At 39.3% G+C, this 27,448-nt stretch overlaps 6 protein-coding genes and 1 non-coding gene across 7 annotated transcripts; 2 read left to right on the forward strand and 5 right to left on the reverse strand.

Annotated features, from left to right (window-relative positions):
* The first annotated feature begins 1,633 nt into the window (after positions 1-1,633).
* Positions 1,634-1,706, forward strand: ATC70_001816. Its single transcript has one exon. It is a non-coding gene; the product is annotated as a tRNA-Phe (tRNA).
* A 1,634-nt stretch (positions 1,707-3,340) lies between these two features.
* ATC70_001817 (uncharacterized protein) lies at positions 3,341-3,997 on the reverse strand (the record flags this gene model as incomplete). The annotated part of the gene is made up of 2 exons (XM_064821208.1): positions 3,341-3,690; positions 3,799-3,997. The coding sequence occupies 2 exons, from the start codon at positions 3,995-3,997 to the stop codon at positions 3,341-3,343; spliced, it is 549 nt and encodes a 182-aa protein (XP_064680894.1).
* Positions 3,998-9,017: 5,020 nt separating this feature from the next.
* ATC70_001818 (uncharacterized protein) lies at positions 9,018-10,038 on the reverse strand (the record flags this gene model as incomplete). Its single annotated transcript, XM_064821209.1, has 6 exons — positions 9,018-9,168; positions 9,234-9,551; positions 9,630-9,712; positions 9,778-9,804; positions 9,866-9,919; positions 9,979-10,038. 6 exons carry the CDS (start codon positions 10,036-10,038, stop codon positions 9,018-9,020), a joined length of 693 nt encoding a protein of 230 aa, XP_064680895.1.
* A 457-nt stretch (positions 10,039-10,495) lies between these two features.
* GLG2 (glycogenin glucosyltransferase) lies at positions 10,496-13,384 on the reverse strand (the record flags this gene model as incomplete). The annotated part of the gene is made up of 4 exons (XM_064821210.1): positions 10,496-10,929; positions 10,985-12,805; positions 12,863-13,254; positions 13,308-13,384. 4 exons carry the CDS (start codon positions 13,382-13,384, stop codon positions 10,496-10,498), a joined length of 2,724 nt encoding a protein of 907 aa, XP_064680896.1.
* A 1,730-nt stretch (positions 13,385-15,114) lies between these two features.
* Positions 15,115-16,698, reverse strand: ATC70_001820 (Aminoacyl-tRNA hydrolase; the record flags this gene model as incomplete). The annotated part of the gene is made up of 5 exons (XM_064821211.1): positions 15,115-15,221; positions 15,281-15,444; positions 15,507-15,768; positions 15,824-15,969; positions 16,031-16,698. The coding sequence occupies 5 exons, from the start codon at positions 16,696-16,698 to the stop codon at positions 15,115-15,117; spliced, it is 1,347 nt and encodes a 448-aa protein (XP_064680897.1).
* A 278-nt stretch (positions 16,699-16,976) lies between these two features.
* On the reverse strand, positions 16,977-19,271 carry ATC70_001821 (uncharacterized protein; the record flags this gene model as incomplete). Its single annotated transcript, XM_064821212.1, has 2 exons — positions 16,977-18,920; positions 18,978-19,271. 2 exons carry the CDS (start codon positions 19,269-19,271, stop codon positions 16,977-16,979), a joined length of 2,238 nt encoding a protein of 745 aa, XP_064680898.1.
* Positions 19,272-20,974: 1,703 nt separating this feature from the next.
* ATC70_001822 (uncharacterized protein) lies at positions 20,975-24,119 on the forward strand (the record flags this gene model as incomplete). The annotated part of the gene is made up of 13 exons (XM_064821213.1): positions 20,975-21,180; positions 21,246-21,306; positions 21,367-21,378; positions 21,444-21,545; positions 21,613-21,688; positions 21,744-21,858; positions 21,922-22,034; positions 22,090-22,166; positions 22,241-22,507; positions 22,573-22,648; positions 22,705-22,879; positions 22,943-23,579; positions 23,637-24,119. The coding sequence occupies 13 exons, from the start codon at positions 20,975-20,977 to the stop codon at positions 24,117-24,119; spliced, it is 2,400 nt and encodes a 799-aa protein (XP_064680899.1).
* Positions 24,120-27,448: the final 3,329 nt, after the last annotated feature.

Below are 27,448 nucleotides of genomic sequence, written 5' to 3' on the forward strand. Positions count from 1 at the left end.
GCAGCTCGGTATAGGCAGCAGGGCCTATTAAGCCCAACAGCATTGGATTTTGATATTACATGTAATTTCGATATCATCTGTGATTGGTACAAAAATCCCCCAAGTGTTAATGGAAAAATATATAACTCTGAATGAGTACAAATAATGCTCATTTTTGTAGTGACACATGCAACTCTTTTTGAGTACAGTAGTGTGTAAGAGCTGAAAAAGCATGAGGTATCCCTCATGGTTTTCATTGAAAATCAAACGATCGCGTTTTTTACCTTGATAATGAAAACTTTTACGACGGTATATATAGAATCAAAATGTTTCTATCGATCCAGCGTAGCCTCCGAAATCATCTTTGTGGGACCTTGATATGTAAAATTTCGACATTTTGGCCAGAAACCTCTTTTTATATTTTCATAAATTATTCAATAGGTTTATTCAAAACATCTATCTTACTTGGCACCATTGGATGCGCCTTGAAAAGCACTCTAAGAAAGCTTAAAGAAGCATTTTTTTTGTAGGGGAGTCGACCTTCAGGTTTTATTTAAAGTTCTTTAAATGTCATACTGAGGGATAGAAAAAACTGTTGGTGGACTCAATGTCTGCAATGAAGGGGAATAAGATATTTTTGAACTAAGTTGAGAAAGAAATCTACTACTAATAAGGTGTGATACCTAGAGCCAATATAATCTTGCGGGAATCGTCTGTGTGGAATACATCCACTATGATCTGCATTCCGACAGTTCATCCAGTTACCAGATTTAGATATAAACTGTATGTACGCTGGATTAGATGTACGATATCGATTTATACTATAAGATATGGACTTCAGATACGCTAGTACTATAAGATTCATACTATATAAGATATAGACTATAGATGACACCACGGACATGGATGGCACTATAGACTTATACTTGTATTCCGACATTGACTACGGATGTTTACCATATCTGGATAGGCACCAAGATTAATGCAATATGAGCTTGTTGCTTCAGATGCGCACTTTATGATCCACGCTATAAGACACATGCTTATATCCGTGATACTAGCTACAGATACTTTATGTACTACAGACTTGTACTATATATGAGACATGCTATAGACATGCCATATATCCAGATACATGCTAAAGAAGTATGCTCATCAGCGATATACACTCAGATATGTACTATTGATATAGACTAAGGAGACTGTACCTATCGGATACATGCTACTAGATCGATATTAATTATCCTTATAGAAAGGATAGATCAGGGTACTTCGGATGAGAGTCTAATTATTCATCCAGACAGAGCTAAATCATGATTAGCTTGCTGGAGTTGTCTTTTAGCATGATTAGACATTAGTTGATCTGAGTTGACTTATTTGTTAATCCAAATAATAGAACTTTTATCAATTGTTATAGTATATAAGAAGGATCATCTACCTGGCCAGTACAGATACTTCAGTTTACTTGACACCTGTCAGTTTGAAAATAAAATATACCTTTACCAAGTTGACTTCATTGTTATTCATACTTTTTTTCCGTGAACTTTAGTCTTATAAAGCCTCAAATTCCACACACTAAGCATTAGTTAAGCTCTATTTCTTTGTTAACTTTATATATTACATTTATTTTACAAGGCGACGAAATATAGGAATTGCGGGTATAGCTCAGCTGGGAGAGCGTTAGACTGAAGATCTAAAGGTCAGGTGTTCGATCCACTTTAGCCGCATATTTTTTATCATTTTTCTCAAATGTAGTGTCAGTAGTGCTTTTGTTTTGTTTAATGTGTCAGGTACACACAGACTTCGTGAGTAACTTTTTAATTTAGTGTTACAAATCGATTTTGGTTTTGTAACTGAATCTCTCTTTTTTTGTTGTAAATTGCCTACACTATCGTATAAACTACGTTTCACTGCTTACTATATTGGATTCTACTTCTGTTACTACAAATTTGTTAAGCACAAAGAATAAAAGGATTATTATTTGTAGCTTATAAAAAATGTTCGATATTATAAAAACAAGAAAAGACTTATTTGAATAAGATCAGACACAAAAACTAAAGATTTATTGATGAAGACAAGAGTTATTCTATTTATACTAAGTTCTGAATGTCAAAGTAGCAATTTATCTTGTACAACGCTTATCACATCTGGTGAACTTCAGTATTTAGATAGCTGAGATGCACTTCACTTATTATAGCTTGTCCATGTTGTTGCACAACACAGACATATATACCCATCGAGAATACCTTAATCTTTATAGACAGTTGTAGCCCTTCTGGCACAACAAAATTGACATTAAACTCTTAAATGCTTCTTATATTCGAATATACTCTGAATCCTATCTCAAGAATGACAAATCAGTTACCACTCAGCCTCGTATCATTTTGACAGATATATATTCAAACTCTTAAACATCTCTCTTTCCTAATGGAAGCACACAAATGGGAAGCAACTCCACATTACCCATCCTTTCATCCTCTAGTAACATTATCAATATCATCATTCACCATCTTTCAACAACAAATATAGCTTTCCAGCTATAAAAACTGTTCAAGCATTTAGGATTATTAAAGGTATCAAAATCAAACATAGAAGGGTCAGCCCTTCATTACTAACTATAGCATATAGAAACAGAATTCAGGACACATAATTCATAGAATCAATTTAATATAAATATTCAAATTGTTTAGAATAACGAAATATAGACAGAGTAAATACAATTAGAACTGAATATATTTATTATGTTATTCCAAGATTGAATGGGGGTCAAAACTACTAGTGTAGATATCAAAGGTATTTATAGTTATTTGACAGTGCCGCAGCAATAGGATTTTGATCTTGAATGCGGGATAATTGTATAAGCCTTGAAGCAGTCAACGAGAATGTGCTGCATAAGAACTCATGAACCACCAGTCAAGGATAAACAACAAAGATGATCCAGGATAGAATGTTCTTCCCAATAGCTTTGACGGAAGAACATTTGTCGGAATTGAAACCCACTTCCAGGGACGAAAGGCCATAGGCTACCACTCTCCAAGAACCAGGATATACTGTAGGGGGAAAAACTGTCCCGTTCGTTTAAAATTTTGTCTTTTTGCACAAGTTTTTGGTCATTTCTTTGTATACAAAGTCGAAATATATATCGTTTGAATGAGAGAAAGTAGTGCTATCTATACATAATTATAACTTTTTCAAAAACTAAAATCCAATGATTTTATTGGTTAAAAAATAAATATAGAAAAATGTACATTTTACTATAAAATCATTAATAGTGAGTTGAACCACCTTTGCTCTTGATGACAGCCTTGATTCGGGCAGGCATACTATCAATATATTTCTGGCACTCTTTTTCTGTTATTTTTTACCACTGAATGTTAATACGCCGCTCTAATTCTTCTTTTGTTGAGGGCCTAGTGGGACACTTATTAAGACGAAGCTTTAGGAGATGCCAGACATGTTCAATGGGATTAAGATCGGGACTTTGGGGTGGCCAATCCATAATTTCGTCTAGGTTAAACCCATTGTCGGTGAACCATTGTTTAGTAATGCCCGATGTATGCGGTGTTGCTCCGTCTTGTTGAAATCGCACATCAGATGGTGTCTTCCCAAAGTGCTCAAGAGTATCGTTCAATGATGTCTTCGAAATATCGACATACAAGCCCGAGTTTATTGAGCCTTCAATAATGGTAGTACCATAACCAGGACTCTCCGCTGTTATGCAACTCCAGAACATGACCCCACCGTCATTTCCCTGCAACTGAGACTTGACTTAATACGACTGCATGATTCGGCCACCATTCATCCAGTAAAAAGAATTACCATCTGAGCCCCAAAGGTTTATTCTTGTTTCATCCGAAAACACCCAACGACTCCAATCAGCAATAGTAAGATGCTTATGCTTTTTAGCCCACGCCAATCGAAGCCGCTTGTTTGTCTTGCTAACAAAATTGGTCTTTACTTTTCTACGAGATTTAAGTCCATTTCGTCTCAATGACTTGCGGATGCCATTAATTGACATATCATGCCCCATCAATCTTAAACTTTCTTGCGCTGCTCCGGGATTATCTAAAGCACCTGATCAAAGTCCTCTTGACACTAGGGACATAGTTTTAGCACCAAGTTTTTTCGGTCTTCCGCCAACAAGAGGTCTAGCTGGGTCAGGGCAATAGAGTTTTCTGAGCCTTGTAAGAGTAGAGTTACCCACTCCTGGATACAAATTCTTTATCTTTGAGAGCGAAAGACCACGTTGGAGCAAAGATTGGAGAACGTTGCGCAAATCTTGTGTTAAACGAGCAGGCAAAATGAAAGTTTTGAAAAAAAATAAGAAAGCAAAGAAATAAAGAAAAAACATGAAGAAACTAGCTTCTTTTATACTTTTAGAGTGCTCCTGGAATATTAGATATCCTGAGCATACCGCGAGTAGTTTTTTAGATTTCTTCAATACGTCTATTTGAAGTAAAGATATCAACCATTTTATATCATCTAGAATTACCCACCTAACATTTTTGCCACGTCTCACTTTAGCTGGTTATACTGAGATTAAAATATAGTCCAGCCATAAAATTTTTATATTGCTGTAATCCCTATAGGCTGTTCTATCGAACGCAGTATGGGGTGGCTTTGTTTTCTGAGTTTTGGCAATATACTAGGTAAAAGTCAAGATTATTTGAACGAACGGGACAGTTTTTCCCCCTACAGTAGATTAGACATTTGATGGCACCACTCATGTTCCTTCGTGCTGCTTGAATAAAGACCTCTCACTTCTACTATGCATCTCAGCTCATTCTCAGATCCTCTTATGTAATATACAACGCCTAATACATTTGCCTCTCAGAGATGATCTATATCCTAAACAGCCAGAAGAGTCAATAAATTACACTTCTGTCTGGTGATCTAGAAATGCTCTGCATTGTACGGGGCACAATTCGCAAGTGATGGACACTTTTATTCTAATTCTAAGTGTGGAATACATCCACTATGATTTGCATTCCGACAGTTCATCCAGTTACCAGATTTAGATGTAAACTATGTGTGCACTGGATTAGATGTACGATACCGATTTATACTATAACAAGACATGAACTTCAGATACGCTAGTATTATAAGATTCACATTATATAAGACATAGACTATAAATGGCACCACGGACATGGATGACGCTATAGACTTATACTTGTATTCCGACATTGACTACGGATTTTAGTGAAATCGGGTTTAAATAGATTTCACAAAAAAATAAAGCAATAGTAAAATACAACAGAAATCAACTATATTTTATTTGTCTATAAAATGAACTGAAGATCTTGGAATTGAGTAAAAAAAAAGAAGAGTATTTATACATCTGCAACTAGCTTGTAGGATTAGTGATGACAGAGAGCAATAGGTTCTGCTATTTCGATATCTGGCAAATGTTGTTGATGTTTGATTTAAAGTGGTAATCAATGCTAGAGCACTGGCCATAAGGGTCGATTTGAGTAACCTTGATGGGCTTGGGTGAGCTATCGTCATAGCATGATTTAATGTAACCTTATGGTTTAAAGTGTGATGTTTGTTATTGAAGTATGGAATCCTTTATCTGGGATATTGTGCAACTATGGCAGCAGGGCATAGTTGTCATATTTGAATATGCTTGTTATTGATTTAATTCTATTTGGATAAAGATACCATCACTTATTGCGACCATCATGGGTGTAATTGAATACACTGTGATCAGGAGTGATTCATTCACACGATGTGCGATATAAGCATGCATCTTTACTTTAGTATTTTTAAATGGGTTTTTGATGTACATTTGAGCGCTTTCATTAATAGATCCAAATAGCATGTATTTGAATGAGTGCTATTTGATGAACTTTGGTTTTCAATTAAGTTGCGTTTGGGTGGCTATTTCATTACATTTAGTAATGCTTAACAAAATGTTCTGATGACAGATACTGATTAATCGTTAGAAAAAAGTCAAAAAATTGCAAAAACTATCGCATCATATATCAGTTTAACAATGTACACCAGACACTTGAAGCAAATACCATTGTATTTGTGGAATTTGAGGCTTGATAGACTAAAATTCACGGAAAAAAAAGAATAAAAAAAACAGTAATGTCAACTTGATAAAGGTATATTTTATTATCAAACTGACAGGTGTAAAGTAAACTGAAGTCTCTCTACTGGCCAGGTAGATGATCCTTCTTATATACTATAACAATGGATAAAAGTTCTATTAATTAGATTGACAAATAAGTCAACTCAGATCAACTAATGTCTAATCATGCTAAAAGACAACTCCAGCAAGCTAATCATGATTTAGCTCTGTCTGGATGAATAATTAGACTCTCATCCGAAGTACCCTGATCTATCCTTTCTATAAGGATAATTAATATCGATCTAGTAGCATGTATCCGATAGGTACAGTCTTCTTAGTCTATATTAATAGTACATATCTGAGTGTATATCGCTAAGCATACATCTTTAGCATGTATCTGGATATATGGCATGTCTATAGCATATCGTATGCATGTCTATAGCATGTCTCATATATAGTACAAGTCTGTAGTACATAAAGTATCTGTAGCTAGTATCACGGATATAAGCATGTGTCTTATAGCGTGGATCATGAAGTGCACATCTGAAGCAACAAGCTCATATTGCATTAATCTTGGTGCCTATCCAGATATGGTAAACATCCGTAGTCAATGTCGGAATACAAGTATAAGTCTATAGTGCCATCCATGTCCGTGGTGCCATCTATAGCCTATATCTTATATAGTATGAATCTTATAGTACTAGCGTATCTGAAGTCCATATCTTCTCATGATCATAGTATAAATCGATATCGTACATCTAATCCAGTGTACATACAGTTTATATCTAAATATGGTAACTGGATGAACTGTCGGAATGCAGATCATAGTGGATGTATTCCACAGTATTCTCCTTAAAATTGTCCACAAGTTTTTCATAAGCTTGAAGGTGTGTTTACTATTAAGAAACGTGTAATTTTAAGGTCGATAGATTTTGGAATCCCATGGATCCTCATTCAGAATATTAGAAATTGGATCTCCGTTGACCTTCCGCATGTGTACGCCATACAAGTATGAATTTGACTGAGCATGTTAAAAATCGAAGCGTACGAAGAGAGCCATATTAACTTGTCATCTTCCAGTTATCAATAGATACTAGACATGATGAAGAATCTTTGCTGTCGAAGCTGAACTGCAATTTGGGTGCTGGAAAGCGTTTTTCAAAGGAAGCATGGCAAATGACAAAACAAGGTCTCATTTTGTAGAGCAAATAAAGGGAAACATAATTTGATTAATGGAGAAGCCAGCTTGAGTTGACCATTGATCAAGATATAGCGTCCAAATATTGTTTTATATAAATATATATTGGTTTCGCTACAGCTTTGTTACCTAATTATCAGACAACCAATGTAGCGACTGAAATCCGTTCATATATTTAGTAACCTCTCAAATTGGGTATATACTGGTGATGACATAAAGGCTTTAGTATCAACATACAACTTGGAATAGCCGTTCCTCCCTTTCAGTAAAATGTGCAGCAAACCTTTGATCCTTTGCCAGATTAAAACGAGGCAAGTTTCTACCAAGCGGTTTTAAATACAACATTTTCCAAGATCTGATCCGTCAATCAATAATACGTAAACACTCGTGACTAACAAGTTCTTATATGAAGCTTATTACTCAAAGTTGGCTTGCTTCCAAAGTAGCTTATTTCTCTACAACAACCCCATACTGTCTAGAGTCAATCTACTACTACATCATCGTTTTTATCGCTCTAAAGTGGTATAGGAGTATGCTACTTTCAATGCTAGAATTTTAAAATCGAAATTCAAAGGGAAATCAAAAGAGAAACAAAACTCGAATAGAGAAAGGCAACGGGCGATGATTCCAAGGTATAGCCTCTGTTGCTAGCAATTCATATGTTGGACCGTCAAGTATTGCGCAAAATTCATGACCATAGCGAAGCCTAACTCTCTTTATTATGGTTGCAATCATGATACACTGTGTTCATAACTAAAAGACGTCTTTGTCTATGATAAATTTAACATAATTTTTTACCTAGAATCATCGTCTAGTTAGCCATGATGAATCAATCGACAAGAACGATTTTTGAAAGGTTGAGGGGTGCTTGGGTTATGGATTACGGATGATAGCTCTTTTTCGCTAGTCTTAGCCGCCTTGAATGATTTCAGAATGAATCGTTTTGTTTACAGACCTAGCTGTTATTGACTCATCTAATTTACCATGGAAAGGAGGCAAACTAACGTACATGTTGAATACATTTAGAGTTCGATGGGACACTTAGTCGCTTTTAGTATCATTGGAATTGTTTGATTAAACTGAGCAAATGACAAAATTAAAATGGTTTTGTAGACCATCTGAGAGGGACTAGTCTGTTATATTCGAATAGCAGAAGATTCAGTAGAACAGGTATGCTTAAGGGGTTTAAGCGGATTGATCTGAGGACAGCACACCAGATGCATCCAATGCTTTATAAACGTAATCGATTATTTCCCTACCTGACATTAGCAGTTTGGTTACTTTGCCCTTTATCTTCACTCCATTTCTTGGAATAAAATCCCTCCTAAGTTGCTTAAGCATGCATTACGTCTTCTATTTGAACAAATAGAGAAAGAATACAACTAATGCAGCAGCTACAAATACATTAAAAAGTATGAGACGTTTTCCGTCTGACAGTTTGTATGCAAAGACTGGTCAAGAGAGGTGATCTGAAACGCGCAGAAAGCTGACAGTCCTGAAGTAGCGCTCACCATCTCCTACAGCAATTATAATATTGCTCAACAATAGCCCCTCCCCTCTCACAGCGACGTCTTTGAAAAAAATCACGTACTATGCTTTATTCGAACCTGATTTCTTGATAAAATATCCATTTCCCTAGCATCAAGCATCTCCAAACGATGAAAGAGAAATGATCTGATAGGAAAAGTGGTTGTGGGGGGGGGGGGTAAAAAAAAAGAAAGGAGAAGGAAGAGATAGTTCAAACGACAAAAATATAGACATTTAGTTGAAGAAGGTTCTGTTGGGAGAGTGGTCAAACAAAGCAACACGAATTTGAGGCAGCATCTCTTCCTTGGCAATATCCAAACGAGCACCCAGACTATTGTCAACAGTAATCTTACCATTCAGACCAGTCATGATAACACCACCAGCACTATATAGATTTGTTAGCATGAGCTCTATATATATATATATATATATATCGAGATGTTTTCTAACCTTGATGCAGGAAGATATTCCTCGCTAATCTCGAAATTAGGCTTGGATTTCATGGTTTCCTCATACTTTTCAGCAGCACGTTCCTTGGCAGAATTTACTTGATCGACATCTTGTTCACGGCACTTGATAACAACGTCATCTTCCATAAGAGCATAGGCACCTTGAAGAATAAGGCCTTCCATCAAAGTAGCATATTTATCTTCGTCCTTTGAGATTTCATGAATGAGCTTATCTGTTTCTTGAAAGAGATCATCAAGCACTTGTTGGCGTTCTTGAAGGATTCTAAGACGAGCTTTGTTGATGTGGTTTGACTGGGCACTAAAATAGAGGGTGAAAGTAACGTGTTTGTTAGATACCATTTGGATTAAGGGATTTGATGTTTCATAATTTTCTTACATTCTCTTCTGAACCTCAGCTTGCTTAATCTTGCGCTCAAAGACGGCTTCAATGTTTAAGGATTCTTGACGAACGATCTTTGCCTGTCATGTAGTTTGAGTGGACTGAGATAAAGGCGCGTGTGTTTGTAGAGTGTTTCATGAGTTACCTTTTCAATATTGAACTCTTCATCGGCCTATAGCACATATGAGTCTACTGATGAAAAGGGTTTGCCAACATAATCTGCGCTTGCTTACCTTGACTTTGATTTCTCTGGCCTTTTCTAAAGCTTCTTGCTTGATGAAGGCAACCTAGACAAATAGGATTTAATCAACCCGTTTCGTCATTAGAAAGCTATCATCATGTATACCATCTTCTTCATCTCGTTGAAGACTTCATCATCGTTAAGGGGTCTAGCTGTGGAGGACATTGTATACTGTATGGAGCCTAGTCAGGTTGTGCAATCAAGAGATCGAGATGTTACTTACGAGATGTTTCTTTTGAAAGTAGAAGAAAAAAAGGGGAAAGGGAATACGTGAAAAAAAAAAAGAGTTTTAAAATACCAAAAACATCCGTCGAGAGATATCTGGAAACAGAAAAAGCATCATACACACACATTGCGGTTCTCCAATTGCAGATGACGTTGGTTTTGTTTGTCTCTCTGTTTCGATTCGATGATCACCATCTTTCACTTGAATACAGGGACACGAGTGCACTCAAGCGAAGGTTATATGGAAGCACTCATGAGAATAGCATTTACATGTCATGGACAAGAACAGTAAACTCATCTCAGCTGTATACCCAATCTTGTCGGATGTCATCCCGCCGCTGTAAATATATGCAACCACTGATGTGCCTGACGACAATGCAAACGAAAATTAGATTTATTAGAACTTTTCCAAGCGTATAGCGTCTCTCGGCAGATGATTAAACGCAGTAGGACTCGGTGTAGGTGCTGATAAGCGCAGCTGTGGTTGTGTGCGCTCTGTTTGCAGTCTGCCTTCTACGAGGCGGGATGTGATGGATATAATGGATGGAGGCTCTTCTTCAATGAACTCTCTTGCTGTGGATGACGCTGTGGATGTGGTGCCAAGATTGAGGTTGGGGAGCACCAGAGATGAAAGCGGCGGATGAGATGGCTCTTGATGCTGCTGCTGGATACTGCTTTGACAGCGCGTGCTACTAGTACTATTACTAATGCTGCTTTCTTGATCTACAATACGGATATCAGCTTGGCTATTAGCGCTTCCAATAAAGAAAGTAGATGCAAATTGTGTCACTCGATTTCGGATGGTTCTTGCAAGAGAGGGTTGTCCAGCCACTGTTCAAGGAGTGTGGTTAGTCAATATATCATTTGAATTGAATCCTGCATTTACTTGAATAGTCATCGCTGCTGGTGGAGTCCGATAGTGTCGTGGCAGTGGTCGATGATGAGGAGGATGTAGATCTGGATCTTTGCGTCAGGAGTGAATCGTGCTCTTGGTCATGCTGAGAGACATCGTCGTCATTTTGTATGGTGCCCAGAGTGCCATTTGTTTGAGTGGAAGCACGTCTCGCATTACTGCTGGAAAGCCCTACATGCCAGTAGTTCGTATTGACAGAAGGTACACTTTGAATGATGCGATTGGCAGTAGAACTTCTAGTGGCAGATGGTGGTGCTTGTGGCGGTGCTTGTACTAAAGTTGGCACATTGGACATTGGATTGACAGAAGGTAGGAGTAAAGTAGCATCGATATGGGCCAAGGACTGTCGTGTATGCCAGTCCATGGTGCTTTGGTACAGCTTGATGACCGCATCCAGAGTACATTCAATGGAGCACATGTGGAACCGAACTGGAATTTGCAGACGATTATTGCACAAGCGAGCGAGGTAACCTATCTGAAACGCAGATTGTGTATTCCAAGAATGACAGTAGTCGCATTGTCGTGCCAGTGCTTGTGCGTACTGGTTGATGTAGCTGGGCACGATGGTTGTATGTAAAGCACTGTCTATAAAATCGTAGACCTTTTCGGTATACTGATCGATGCGCTTGTTCGTCTTGAGATACCTGTGTGAGTGTGTCAAGTGGGTTCGTAGACATGTTTCTCGTAGGCTTGCTACTTGGGTCAGAATACGCTGTGTTTCTTTTTTGAGTGCTTCTTTCTCTTCATCCATGTCATCTTCATCACCACTAATAGCGTTTTCCTCATCGTCAATTTCAGAAAGCAAGTTGGGCATGGGATGATCTGATCTCCTGAATTTAGCATCACTGCAGTAAGGGATGTTCCTCTTGCTGTATAATGCATCACGCAACGCCTTTTTGTTGTTGGTTTGAGCTGTTTGAAGTACACTGTACGCGCTGGAGAGTGACATCACCTGTACTCCTTCAATACCGTCTTCTTCATCCTCAAAATTGTCCAATTCGCAAAGTATACCGTCCACATGTTCAATCGTGGTGTTCTCATAGAACAACAATGTGCGCAACGACCCACCATAGGGATGACAATCGGCACCAAGTTGGTCATTGCTGTGGCAGGGAGGGTTGGACAGCGTACTAAAAACCAAATGAGGCACAGCCAGATCTACATGAATATCCACCTCTTGTCTCGGTGCCAGTGCCAGGATGGAAGGAGGCATGTATTTCAGTTGGTTGCGACGGATATCCAGTTTTTGAAGTTCCAGCATGTGCAAAAACATGAATGGAGGCAAGATTTTGAGCTGATTCTGCACCAAGCCCAATTTCACCAGATGCGTCAACGATGATATGGTGTCTGGCAAGTGCGTAATGCGATTATCATTTAAATTAAGCCACTGCAATTGAGAAAGCAAGCCAATTTCAGGTGGCACCTCGGCCAGACGGTTGATGGCCAGGTTGAGTCTTCGCAGGTCTTTGCATTTGGATAGACGCTCAAAGAACTTGCTTGGAACTCTGGTCAATTGGCATGTGTGCAAGTCTAGACTGACTAGCTTTGAATATCCACAAGATAAGAATTTAGGTGGCAATTGTCCAAGCCTGTTGCCTGAGAGATGTAAGTGTGTCAGCGCATCGGGTGGTTGGTGGAGTAGCGTATTTGGAACTTGAGTCAATGTGTTAAATGCCAAGTTGAGTGTATGTAAAGTAGGTGGAAAGTTATAATTTGGAGGAATGACTTTGACCTTGTTTTTTTGAAACATGAGCACCTCAAGGCGAGTCAAATAAAAGATGATACTAGGAAAAGCTACTTTTTGTGTTATTCACTCTCTTTCAATGACATATTCAAAGGTTGTTTGCTTACATGAAAAGTTGTTGCTCTCTAGATCCAATCCTCTTAAATAATGACAGCAAACGATATCCACTGGAAGCTCTGTCAGTCGATTATGAGCCAGGTTGAGCCATTGCAGGTTGGGTAACTGCGACAAGATATCTTTATGTATTACTTCAAGCTGATTGTTGGCGAGCGATAAGGATGTCAAGTTCTTTAATACTAGGATTTCAATTGGAAATTGACTGAAGTTGTTCTCTCTCAGCGATAACTCTGTCAAATGTTGTTTGAACTGTAATAGTGCTTTGGCATACGTCTGCAGTGAATCCAATTGATTTCTTCGCAGCAATAATTGCTGTACGCCAGGTGTGGTTTGCTTGCGATTAAAAAATGAGTTTCTTGGCTGAAACAAGTTGGATGGAAGGCTTGCACAGTGTCAGTTAAGATCAAGGGTGCTGCTATATGAGGATATACTTACTATGAAGAACTATCTGATAGATCAAGTTTAGTGCAAATAGTAGGCAAAGTGGCTGAAGCACTGCTTGTGGAAGCCATTTTAATAGAAGCGAAAGAGTGTGATGAAATGTTGCTAGAGGCTAAAGCTTACGCTAATTCATTTCTTGATTTATAGGCGAGGGCCTAAATGTTTTTTAACAGCTTCGATTCAAACAAACATTGGCCATTCAAATTTGTTGACGAGGCGATTTTTCAAGCTTGGAGGGTAGGAGTGCCTTGTTCTCGATTTGAAATCGAATTTCATGCAAATCATGATATTCTATTGGCGAATTGGCATAAATTGGCATTTCAGGTAGCATGTATTGTTATTAGTCGCAACTATGAAGCGCTTAATCAAAGTCATACAAGTGTGTTTATGCTTCGAATAGCTCTCTACCTTTGCTTCGCTTTGGTGAGAACCAACCCCCGCAGTGACAGCTCGCGCTGCCAATTGTCCTTGCTCATTTCATCAAAATATTGCTACTTCATTTCAACCCTTCGCTGACACATGAGAGCCCATTATATTATCTGTGGGTCTGACTCTTATGTGATGTTCCACATATCGTATACATTTAAATGTTTCATATGCGGGGCAAGCAGCATACTGGTATTACCCCTTCCTAGCCTAGAGTACGCTTAATACAGCAAAATATGGGCGCATTTGAGCAGTGTTTTCTCGCGTTAAAGGCCGTTCTAGACCGCCAGAGTAGCATCAGACAGTTGCTCTCATCTGGCAGTTACTGGCTGACACTATTACTCAACTTTTTGAGGATCAAAAAAAAATATGACCGAAAATCGACCAAAAAGCATGAGGTACCCCTCATGGTTTTCATCGAAAATCAAACGATCGCGTTTTTCACCTTGATAATGAAGGCTTTTACTATAGTATATATTAAATCAAAATGTTTCTATCCATCTAATGCAACCCCTAAAATCATCTTTGTGGAACCTTGATATGTAAAATTTCGACTTTTTGGCCAGAAGCCTCTTTTCATATTTTCATGAATTGCTCAATAAGTTTATTCAAAACGTCCATCTTATTTGGTACCATTGGAAGCGCCTTGAAAAGCATTGCAAGAATGTATTAAGAAGCTTTTTTTTTTTTTTTTTTTTGTTGTAGGGGAGTCGAGCTCCAGGTTTTATTTAAAGTCCTTAAAATGTCATACTGAGGGAAAGAAAAGACTGTTGGTGGACTCAATGTCTGCAATGATGGGGAATACGATATATAATGAACTAAGTTGGGAAAGAAATCTACTACTAATCAGGTGCGCCACCTAGAGCCAATACAATCATGCGAATTGTCAAAATATGGGTACTGGGATAAGAGCACAAAACACCAAACGAGGACATCAATTCTACGTCAAAATAATCACCAAAAATGCATTCACTGAGATTTGAACCGGGATCACCCAGATGGCATGTTGGATGCTTAACCACTTCGCCCTACCACCATGGGCATATTAGGAAGCATCGGATGATCATCATATTGTATATAGTCGAATCTGGAAAAAAAAAAAAAAACAAATCAATCGAGTCGAAAATTATCAAAATTGGCTAATCTAGAGCAGACTATGCGTCTGAGCTGAAATAAATTTTGGCGGCTAGTGGGGGCAGGCTGGCAATCTCAATGCTCTTAGTTTTACATCTAATAACGCCCAGTTCATCGAAATACTTTCAAGATCAATTTTTTCCGTTTTGAGGCTTCGAAAATGTGTAGGGATAATGAATTTATTTAATTTATGATATAATGGCACAGGTTGAATGGATATGAAATCCTATATATAAGCAGATCAAAGCCGCTCCCCGATTATGGATTTGGCAAACTCATATATGTCATTGATGGATTGAGGCGACACTATTTTCAATAAATTCATTGTACAGCTGTTTGAATTGAAATCTAGTCAAACTGCAATTAGATAAACCAAGAAAATACACGCATTTTACTCGACAACTTACTGTAATTGTCCATGTAATCGCAGGAACATGTTTCCAACAACGACTTGCTAAGGGGACAGTGCTGAATTGACGATCGACTGTATCCAACCTCATTGAAGAAATGAACATCCTCCTTTCTCAAAAACATGGCAGCAGCTATCGATCTCACTGGCCCATCGCCCCACCTATGCATGCAAGCCTCATGTCAGTAATAGGGACCAACAGTATAGTGTATGTATATCCTCACCTCTCATAAAAGAAACCACCCACCAGATCAAGATAGTGAAAGAAGGACGTGTACTCTTGTGATCGCAAAAATGCCAAATCCACAATTTCAAAGTCTGACCACATGTAGCAAAAGTTGTATTCTCTCTCCTTTGTCAATAGCCAAGGCATGATGCTAGAATCTGCTTGTGTGATAAGTTGAGGATTCATTCGAATGAATTGCAGTGTTGCAGGCCATAAGCTAAAGCTTGTTGCTGAGTCTTCCTTGCTTGTGATGGTAAAGCCTATGGTAAAATGATGAGTTGTGTGCTGGTATATTTGGATAGAGGCTGAATTTACCCATCTTTTTGTTGTTGGCCTTCATTGTTTGGAATGGATCGTCCCCTTGAAACATATCGCAAGTATATTCGGATCCAGGCTCCACGCGCCAAGCATAATCGACCGTATTGAATAAAGAATGGTGCTGGAATAAGCCCGCCTTGTATCTAGACGTATTCAAGTAATGATAAATATATGCCTTGATAATCTCGCTCCAACAGAGCATACCTCATTTCTTGTCGCTCATAGAGGCTGTGCGATTTCTGGACGCGCAAAGAAATCATGCGTCTTATTGCATTTTCTGTTCGTTTGACATCAATCCACTCTGGGTAGGTAAATGCCTTCAAATCAATCTGGCCAAAGTACACTTTCCCGCTAGCTACTTTACGAATGTATTTTTTAAAGTCATGTGTATACTGCTGGCTGTTCAAGAGAACCCAAGGATAGCTGACATTATTGTGGGCATTGAATCTGTCCTCTATGCTACGTATTGCAGATCGTGCTGATTGTAATTCCTCGTTCTTTACAATCATATAGAATGCTCCCTTCACCGGTAACCCATCCCACACATCGTCGTCCATAAAGAGATCAGGTTGAACCGAGTCCCTGTATAAATGGCTGGCATGATCTCTCTCGGTCATGTAAATACTATCGACGGCAGCATTGCTAGGCACCCATTGTGGTTGCTTCCGAGAGTCCAACTGCAGAGGCTGATATGGTTTCCAGTTTTCTCGCTGATTACAAAACTTGCTCATCAAATCAAGATCTTGCAGGGCATTGGACGCTGCTGCTGCATTGGAGAGATAGACGTGTCTACATATGAATGTGATAATGACGCTGCTGATGATGACTGCAATCACCTTTCTACGATGCTTGTGAAGAAAGAATGATTTCATGAGGCTATAAAGAGAGATAAAAGAATGAAAGAGAAGCAAATTCTCTCTCTCATTTTCTTTTTACGTATTTATTAAATCAAAAAGTAAATAGTAACCGTAGTGATAATAACACAAATATAGTAAAGAATGTTGAATATGCAAAACAAAAGCACGGTTGTGTCGTCAGTATCGGTCTAAAGTCTATGAACATATACAGTAAGCCTACTTTTCACCGTTTGCCTCTTCATGTTATATTGACGAGCCATAGAAACTGCTTTCATTAAAATAGATCAGGGTGTCTACCACTTTATTCTACTAAAAATGGTTGGAGGGGTATTTGCATCAGGTTCATATTCACGGGCTTTGGCTTTAATGCCTTCCATGATGTCTTTGAGAGCCGATTTATCCAAATCATCACGTTTACTCAATATATTCTCAACAAAAGCCAGCGGCACATCAGGATACGCTTGTCTCAGTGTGTAGTAATCCACGAAAATCATGCGACGGTTACTCTCCAATAGTGTGTGCACCTTTTCAATGACATCGAAGCGCTCTTCCATTTCTTCCACAGAGGTGTATTTGGCGAAAAAGTTGAATGACAGGCGAACATCGTTTTCAATGCGTTCCAAGCAGGTTTCCATGTGAAATTTGGCATTCTTGTGTCGCATGGCTTCCAGATACAACATCAGAAATCTGTCCAGCATGTCGTGGATCAGTTTGTCAAAGATAAACTTGTTCAAATGCTGAAAGTCGTTGCAGTAGTCTTTCAATGTTTCAATGACGGATGGGATCAGAGGCTGTTCGTACCAGCGCGAGGTGAAGAGATCGGCAAACACGGGCTTGATGTCTGCAAATGTCACTTCTAACAGCGCTTCACGGGCACTTGCTGCGATTTGTAGGTAGCCATCAATGGCTGTGGAAAGCTTGTCCTCCACTTGCATCTTGTAGTTGGCGTCCACAATGGGAGGCACGCGCATCAGTATATCGTTGGCGAAATCAGAGCACTTGATTTGATCGTTTGCCAATGCCATGACATACTCGACCAGGCCTTCAGGCACATCCTCTGGCTGCTCCATTTGCTTTTGCAATTCTGACATGAGCAGTTTTTTCCAAAACACCTGCGAATCCTTCATGACCTTATGACACTCATTGACTACAAGGTAGAGCAACTTGCCCTGATTGGCGTCTGCGGCCACATCAATCTGCTGGTTGATAATTTGAAACAGATCCACAGCACCGGATAATCCAAATTGACCGTCTGGAGACATCTCGGGTGGATCTTGACGAGTGACGAAATCCTTGGATTCAGATTGCATCAAGTTGGATGTCCATTCAACCAGCTTTCTACGGACCAGCTTGAGATAATCATCGACAAGCGATTGCTCCTGACCATCCAGTAATTGAGGTTCCAGCAGTTCTTCGGTAACGCCAAGTCTTGTGCTCATGGTGGTATAGTAATCTCGCACAAACCTCAGCAATCTCAGTATAGTGCCTGCGTCCAGATCCTGTTGTACCATTTGATTCAGTAGGTCGTATGTATGGCGATGATACTCTAGTACGAAATAAGGAAAGATCTTGTACTTTTTGGGGAACTTGGGCACCACCTGATCATATACCAATTCCAGCTCATTGAAGATAAAGTCGGTTGAATCCAAAGCACCTTGCCAATCTTCACTGTCCTTGAATGGCGCAAATTCCTCCTCAAAGCGTTCTCTTAGTGATTGATGCAGTTGCTCGTAAAACTCGACTCGATACGACTTGATGGTGCGAGGATTACCTTCTGCTAAACGCCATTTCTTGTGGCCCTGTAAGTCTTGATGATTCGACTGTGCTTGTCTCGCGGCCAGGGCCTTTTCATCCGCTGTTTCTTCGCATTCGATAATCTTGATCAATTTGACAATGGTTGAACCACATCCGTTTTCCACCAGAGGGATCAGATTTCGAGCCAGCAGCCATAAATGCTGGGTAAAGTCGTCTGACAGCACATCAACTCGACGAAAGTATGTTTTGAGTGTAATAATCACATCGTGAGGCGAATCACGGGCTTGATGCATGGTTTGATCACGAAATTCCTCCAATTTAAACAGGTGATAATGCACATGTAATAGTGCTTCGTGTGGACTGAAAATATCGTTTTGCATTGGTGCAAATGCATCCTCTAAATCATCCAGTTGTTGGTATAGTTCCTGAAACGCTTGTACCTTGGCTTGCGTCGCCACAAAGTTTTGATGCACTTGAGATATCTATTGGTCTTGTTAGTGTACAACAAAGGGGCTGTTGCTTTCAGAGGTTCTTTTTACCATGTTGATTCTTGGGAAATCATGAATCATCGACTGAGCATCGTAGCATAGCTTGTCAATGTTTTGCATGTTGTCTTTGACTCTGTTGATGTTTCTGCTGGATATCGTCAGCGTCTCTAAACCTTCTTGTACATGGTCAAGCTGCGACTGAACGCCTGAATTGAGTTGGGCATCGATGGAGGCCTTCTCCTTGGCTAGTTTGCGAGTGAGAGGTCCCACTTTACTGGTGAGATCATCTGGGTGTTTGAGCAGTTCAGAGAGTTTGTTGATAGCAATTTCTCTTGCATCCTCCATGGTGTATACAAGTCGATATGTAAAGAAAAAGGAAAAGAAGGAGAGGAAAAGCTCGACATGGAACAACACCTTTAATTTCAAACACCATTCATAAATTGTAGCAAATCAGAGGCGCACAGTAGCTGATTGTTAGCCAAAGAATGCATTAAGCAGCGGCGCATTGTATTTGAGCTGCTCACCTATCCATCAGACACAAGTGATTGATATATAGTAAAAAAAAAAAAAAAAAAAAAAAAAAAAAAAAAAAAAAAAAAAAGCGACCAACATGAACATTTAGTCAGTGTGGATTGCTATTTCTATCATTTCAAGATTGTGATTTCACTATCAATGTGCCTCGATCACTCAGCATACAAGCAGTGGGTGTTTTTTGCAGCTCATATTTCTCGTTCTGTTTTGCCTCAAACAGTTACAATAGAAGCTGCTACATGCACCAGCAAGTAGGCGACTTATACAAATAGCAAAAGATCAATAAAAAATGATGCTTTTTAGCTATATATAGGCCCTTGATGGATCCACAAGAAAACTGACCTGTCTGAATTCTTGAATGAGTATATAAACCAAGCTACTCCCAGATGATACGATCGGGTACCCTCCAAACAGAACCTCCTAGGAAATATCAGTTCATCAAAGGGCTCAAGGATCTCGAAGACAGTGAGTATAGAGTGATGCGCCAAACTGCAACCATCATAAAGCCTTTCAGCCCAACAAGAGACGACCACAACGCTCTTCCTTCTGGATAATCCATGAACGAATGTGACATAAATGTTATACATGGCCAATGTATCAAGGCACTTTTTTTTTTTTTTTTTTTTTTATCATCGAGCCCACAGCCATGCATTCAGCACTTGTAAGCACCACCATGTCGTATAGAAGCCCTTTCTACTCAAGATCATATCCACATCAAATGGTTCACTGCAGCTTTCAGAACCAAGCAATCTAGCAGATCCCTACAAAGACGCTGTGTTCAGTGCATTTTTTGATATTGAACGGTCTATCCAATGGCTACGATAACCAGTTTGTGAATAGGCAGTGCCTTCTACCAAAGCTCAAAGCGGTGCACAATGGAATGCATTCATACAATCAACATAAAGCGCAAGAACCTACTGGGAATTCCATTGGAAACGTCGATAAATAAGCACAGCAAAAAGAACGAAGGGTGTTGCTATGTGTGAACATACTAAATTGCTTTTTTTGGAGCAAATAACTGACGTTGAGCTTGATAATAAATACCAAAAGTGATATAATCTTGGCGTCTGAATCGTCATCTTGACAAGTGCCAATCATGGAATACATTACTCAAACTTGCTCTTCGCAGACAGTGATCGTTATCAAAGCACTAGGACATGGCTGTATCTATCATCCATCATTAGACTTACTGATGAAGCCCAACAAAACCACACATATTTTATGAAAAAAAAAAAAAAAAAAAAAAAAAAAGTGAAAAACCAAATCTCAGTCTTTGCATTTTATCCTGTTTCATGGCACCTAAAATATACTCAAACATAAGGTTTTCTATAGGTGTAAGGTGTGTAAGGTGATGCGTCTGTTGATGAGTTGCACAACAATCTCAATGTCTATTTGAATAGGCGATTGGTTGCATCAAAGGTATATAAACAAGCCCAACTTGCTGTCTGTCCTCTGCTTCTTTTTTCTTTTTGTGAATATTAAAAACATTTTAGTCCCATTTTCTTTTATAAAGAGTAATGCCTATTTTGAACCATTTAGCCAACAAGGTCAAGCACAAATTGCGCCATGGAGTCAACAATGTCATTAGACCCAACACCTGCGAGGGAGGAGAAGACGATCGTGAAGAGGAGTACTTGATGGAGAAACACCGCTATGATTCATTCGCTCCCATCCGACAGGAAGCCATGGTAAAGTACTTTATCGATGGCCATGATTACTGCTGGTAAGCCCCATAATGCCTAGACGCCTCTTTATCGGGCCATATCGAGGCTAAGCATAGTTATTCAGGGCTGTTGCAGAGGCAATTGAAAGTGCTCAAGAGGTGATTTTTATCGAGGATTGGTGGTTGGTAAGGTTCCAGAGTTGTATAGAAATGTTCTCGGGCTAACATGATTCTTTTGCTTTGCAGTCGCCTGAATTGGTAAGTGGAGTGTGTGATGGCATTTCCATGGATTGGCAAAACTGATACAGAACAAACCTTAATAGTACCTTCGAAGACCTCCAGCCAAGTTTCCAGAATATCGTATTGACGCATTGTTGAAAAGAAAGGCCGAAGAGGGCGTCATGATTTACATTGTTGTGTACAAGGTAGGACAAAAAAAGGGCTTGATTGTGTTGATGACGTTTTTAGCATACCAACACACACATATCATAGGAAGTGGAAATGGCGCTTACCTTGGACAGTGCTCATACCAAGAAGGCGTTGCAAAATTTGCACGAGAACATTGTTGGTAAATAGTTGGGCCTTGAGAGAAATATGCACATTATGTAATTGACGCATTACAGTGCAAAGACATCCTGACCATGCAGTGGGAGGCACTTTCTTTTGGTCGCATCATGAGAAGTTTGTTGTCGTGGATAATCGCATTGCATTCTTGGGTGGCATTGATCTGTGCTATGGGTAAGTGGTCTCTATTGTTTCATATCAAAGGGATCATGTGTATGTAACTGTTTACTTTTGTAGTCGATGGGATACACATGCCCACCGATTAGCCGATTTTAATTACGCTGACCCTCACTTGGAAATCTATCCAGGTCAGGATTACAGTGATGCCAGATTGCGGGATTTCGAGAAAGGTGCGTATCAGAGTGTGTCTTGTGCGGGTATGTACATTGACACGATGCTATATAGTCAAGCATTGGGACATGAGACTGATTGACAAGACTGTTATCCCACGTATGCCATGGCATGATATTTCCCTGTGCATGGTAACATATATTCCTTTTTGTTTTTTACTTTTTTTTTTGTATTGTATTCCCCTTCTAATGTGCCCTTATTTTAGCTCGGTGAACCCGTATTGGATGTCGCACGTCATTTCTGCGATAGATGGAACTTTATCAAGCAATCCAAGTCCTTGGATAAGCAGCAGGCTCCCTTCTTAAAGCCCCCACTTGGCGGCTACAGCAATTACCAAAGCTTCAAGATCCCTCTTGAAAGCAAGATGCTCCGTTCCTACCACTTTGGACACAATACCTCGGGTATTCATGGTACATGCAAAGTACAGGTGCTTCGTAGTAGTGCAGAATGGAGCAGTGGTATTAACTTAGAGGTAGATTGTCTGGACAAATCAAGATTGTACATCCATGGATTGAAACACTAACCTTGTTTTATCAGCATTCTATCCAAAATGCCTACATTGATGTCATCAACAATGCACAACATTACATCTATATTGAGAATCAGTTCTTTAGTAAGTCAGTGATGATGTATGGTCAGGCAGCTCGCGCTAAACACATGTTTCAACAGTTACCACCACCGAAGACGACAGCAACTATATCTTGAAGAATCAAATTGGCGCTGCCATTGTGAATCGTATCAAGAGAGCATTTGATGAGCAAGAAAAGTTCAAGGTCTTTGTCTTGATCCCCTTAATGCCTGCATTCCCTGCCGAGTTGAGCTCAAAGGATGCTGCTACTGCCAGGTAAAGATATAAGACTGATCAAGCCATAGATGATATCATGCTCACACAGCACTCCTGCTCCAGGCTTGTCATGTATTACCAATACGTCTCCATTTGCAGTGGTCAAAAGAGTATTCTGGAGAAGCTCAAGGCACACAACATTAATCCTGACGACTACATTCGATTCTACAGTTTGAGAAGCTACGATCGCATTAATCGTCCCATGGTGGAGGAAATGCTGGCCCGTGATGCTGGTTACACGCCTCACAAGAATGGCGTCCCTTTGAAGGAACATGACGTTGAAGCAACTCAAGTGGGCCAAAACACTCCTACCCCTCCTGCTGGATTTGTCTCGCCTGAAGAATTGGAGCGTCACAGACAGCAATACCAGAGTCAGGAGCACCATAGCCACTATATTGCCTCTGACTCTATTGCACCTGACGCCATGAACAACCACCGTAACTCTGTTCGTGACGAACCCTGGGTCAGTGACACTGCTGACAGTGCTCCCCGCGATGAGATCTCTGAAAGGGAAGAAGTGCGTGATTATGTTACTGAGGAACTGTATATCCATGCTAAATTGCTCATTGCGGATGATCGTGTTGTCATTATGGGTTCTGCTAATCTGAATGATCGATCGCAATGTGGTGATCGTGATTCTGAAATTGCTTTAATTACCGAAGACAAGGACATGATTCCTTCTCGCATGAATGGCCAGCCTGTAAGTTGTAATAGAGAATGAATGAATTTTGTGCTAATCTGTGTACCTTGCTGTTAGTACCAAGCCAGTCGTTTTGCTGCCACGTTACGTCGTCAACTGTGGAAGGAGCATTTGGGTTTGATTGACGAGGAGCCCATTGATCAGGTCAACGATGCCATGCTGCCTTTGCCCGTGTTACAAATTGATAACACGCAAACCAAGGAGGATCACTGGGTGATGGATCCTTTGGATGACGAGACCTTGGGCCGTTGGAACCATACTGCTCATACTAACACAGTTTCCTTCCGCGAGGTGTTCCACTGTGTCCCTGACGACACGATTCTGACCTGGGATGAATACCACAAGTTTTACCCTCATCCTGAAAAAATTGAATTGGGCCATGTCCATGATCCCAACATGTCTGTAGATCAAGTGCGTCAGCACTTGAACAATATTCGTGGCCATCTGGTTGAATTTCCCACCAAGTTTCTGTCTTTTGAAGACCTTCAAGGTCAATCTATCCCTCTTGTCAGTGCTGCTACTCAACATTTGTACACTTAATCTGCTTATTTTCAATTCCCCCCTTTTTTTTTACCAACATTTATATAACTTTTAAATACATTATACTAATTTCACAACATGATCTTACATTATAACAACAACTGCATCAAGTGCTGCTTATTGAATAAATATGTCTTATTTTACCAGTATACATACACAGTCAAATTGACAGCTTTCAGCCTTCATATCTCGACATGCAGACTTTTCTGAGCCACCAGAATAGCGCCAAACAATTGTATTCGATTAGCAGTAACTTCTTGACACCTTTGCTGAACTTTTTGGGGACCCAAAAAAACAAGGACAGAATTCGACAAAAAAGCATGAGGTACCCCTCATGGTTTTCATTGAAAATCAAACGATCGCGTTTTTCACCTTGATAATGAAGGCTTTTACTATAGTATATATTAAACCAAAATGATACTATCCATCTAACGCAACTCCTGAAATCATCTTGATGGGACCTTGATATGCAAAATATCGACTTTTTGGCCAAAACCCTCATTTCATATTTTCTAAAATTGCGCAATAAATCCAATTAAATCATCTATTTTACTTGGCACCATCGGAAGCGCCTTGAAATGTACTACAAGAATGTATTAGGAAGCATAGGATGATCATCACAGTGTATATAGTCGAATCTCACAGAATAGTTCAATCAAGTCGAAAAAAGACAACATTTGGCCAATCTTTAGCAGAAAAATAAACTGAGTGTGAATCAATTTTGGATGCGGGCAGCGGCGCTATTGCTGGCTGACCAAAATGCCTTTCTGATGAAAGAGATGTAATAGAAGAATAGAATAGCAATGAATTTAAAACTAACAGAACTAGTTGAAAGTTACTGAAACTAACAAGTAGATAGAAAGAGCTTATATATTTATTTATGCTACTGCATTGGTTTAAATATAAAATATGATTCCTGAATGTGGTATTGTGATATTACGGAGAGGTCTAGTCACTCACATGCCACTTTATAATATTATAGTAGAAATACCATTGAAACATATCATCGTATAGTATACTGCCATCTTTTACTCATTTATTGTCACACTTAAGGAGTTCCAATCCATTCATTATTCTTATTACCCTGAATCCATTATTGTAATATCCACATCATATCCATCATAATAAACTGTACTTTTTATGCTGATGATTCAATTCACATTTTGTCGATAAATCATTTTCGAAATTTGCATTAGTTTTAGTCCTCATTCATTATTGGAACAGCAATAAATATATTCAGTTCTAATTGTATTTTCTCTTTCTATATTTCGTTATTCTAAAAAAGAAATCAATAATGTACATCGTATGCTTGACGGGGAATTTGTTACTGCTGAGAGAACCCTGTGTCCAGTATACTGATGTAGTACCTATTATACACTCGATACGAATTAGTCACCGTAACTGAGCTCAATTTTTTTTTTGGCATCAAGTAATTCATTGATCTTCGACATCAAATCATCATTAATAAAACATCGTAAGAAGTACATGAAATTTGGATATATGATATTTACAATAGTATTTTATTTATATTCAATGCTTTTAGTAGCGTGTTATTCCGCCTCTTGCATTTATTACAGCTTGACATCCAGATGGCATACTTGCAACTAATCTCTCCGCCAGATCAAGATCCAAGTTATTCCACTCCTCATGGATACACGCAAGCAATTGTTCTGCATTATCAATGCGATGCCTCTTGCTCTCAGTTCGGTTCTCCATAATGGCCCACAGATGTTCGATTGAATTCAAATCGGGGCTTTGAGCCGGCCAGAAGCTAAAACTGTTGACCAGTGGTTGATCCTCCTTCCAACTTGTAGAGATTCTACCTGTATGACAGGAAGCACCATCTTCTTGAAGAACGAAGTTGCCTTACTCATTCTTCATCACATCAGCTATCCGTGGCAAGTAGCTCTTGTCCAAACACTCGATGTATCTGTCCTGATTTACTCGGTCATCAAGTGCTACTAACAGTCCGTAGACTTCAGCCCAAAAGCATTCCCAAAACATCACAGAGCCGCTTCTAAACTTCTTGGTTTTGATGAGGTGATAATCATTGTAACTTTCACCTTCTTTTCGGATCATCCTAGAGCCACCATCATTACCGAGAACCATGAATTTGGACTCATCGGACCAAACAACCTTTCTCCACTGTTCTGGCCCCCATCCGACTTTGTCCAAGCACCAGGAGAGTCTTTTCAGCTTGTGCTCAGGTGTCAATGCTGGTTTGTGTGCAGTTTTATATGATTGAAAGCCAATTAGCTTCATATACTTCCTGAACGTATCCATTGAAATTGATGGGTCGGCGTCACACCATAACTTCAAATGATTCTTCATTGCTAACAACGGTGCAGAGCGAAGCTGACGTGCGAGCCGTCTCTGATTTCTATTATCCATCTTCAATGGTGCTCCAGAACGTTTTGGAAGCAATCCGATGCCTTTAGAGCCTGCCCTCTTGATCACGATGCTTACCGTAGACGGGGACAGGTTCACGGTCTTGCAGATCACACTTTCTTTGACGCCTGCTCTGCGGCAGTTTACTATACCACCAATTTGCCATTCTGAAAGACGAGACTTGGTTTGTCGATTGACCTGATCTTAATGTATACTCATTTAAAATTTTAAATTAGGTTAAGTAGCGAGATCTATGATTTTGAAGCATTCAAACATTTATTGGGATTTTTGAATTTCTTAAAAATAAAAGCAAACAATGACCATTTCGGTGACTGATTCGTATCGAGTGTATAATCATCCCTACATAAGAGATTTAATGAAACATTCCTCAAATAAAATTATTTAATGGATGATAAATCCAATGAGTGCACCTTATATTACTTTTGAACAAAGAAGGTTTTAGATTGCATCCATTTGGTTACACTTTTATTTTGCAAAAACAAAATTATATTAGGTGATAGATCAACTAGTTGAAACCCTTCGCCGTTTGGACCCCTCAGCCAATCAAATCGCTTGGAAACTCCGCTAACCTAAAAAAAAATTTGCGAGGGTTTCCCCTTGTTTTGATGTGAGGCAAAATTTTAAGCGCCGCTATAATATCAATATAGCAGATGCTATCATCAAACTTCCCTCAGGTGCTAGAGCATGCCTTACTTACACCACCTAGCTTTAAATTCTGGCATTGAGACCCTCAACCATCACTAAAGTAAGTAGCGATAACCAAGTGAAGGCGGCCTATCCACCTCCGAGTCTCGGATAGAGTCTTGTTGAGCTTCAGGGATAGGCACATCCACACAACGTAAAAAACGTATGCTTCAAAGAAACATAATAGAAGAAAGAAATGAAAGAACAGAACATGCTACTGTACTATAGACGTATAG

The sequence above is a fragment of the Mucor velutinosus genome (genome assembly GCF_035048745.1).
Source record: "Mucor velutinosus strain NIH1002 chromosome Unknown tig00000093, whole genome shotgun sequence".
Lineage (NCBI taxonomy): Eukaryota > Fungi > Mucoromycota > Mucoromycetes > Mucorales > Mucoraceae > Mucor > Mucor velutinosus.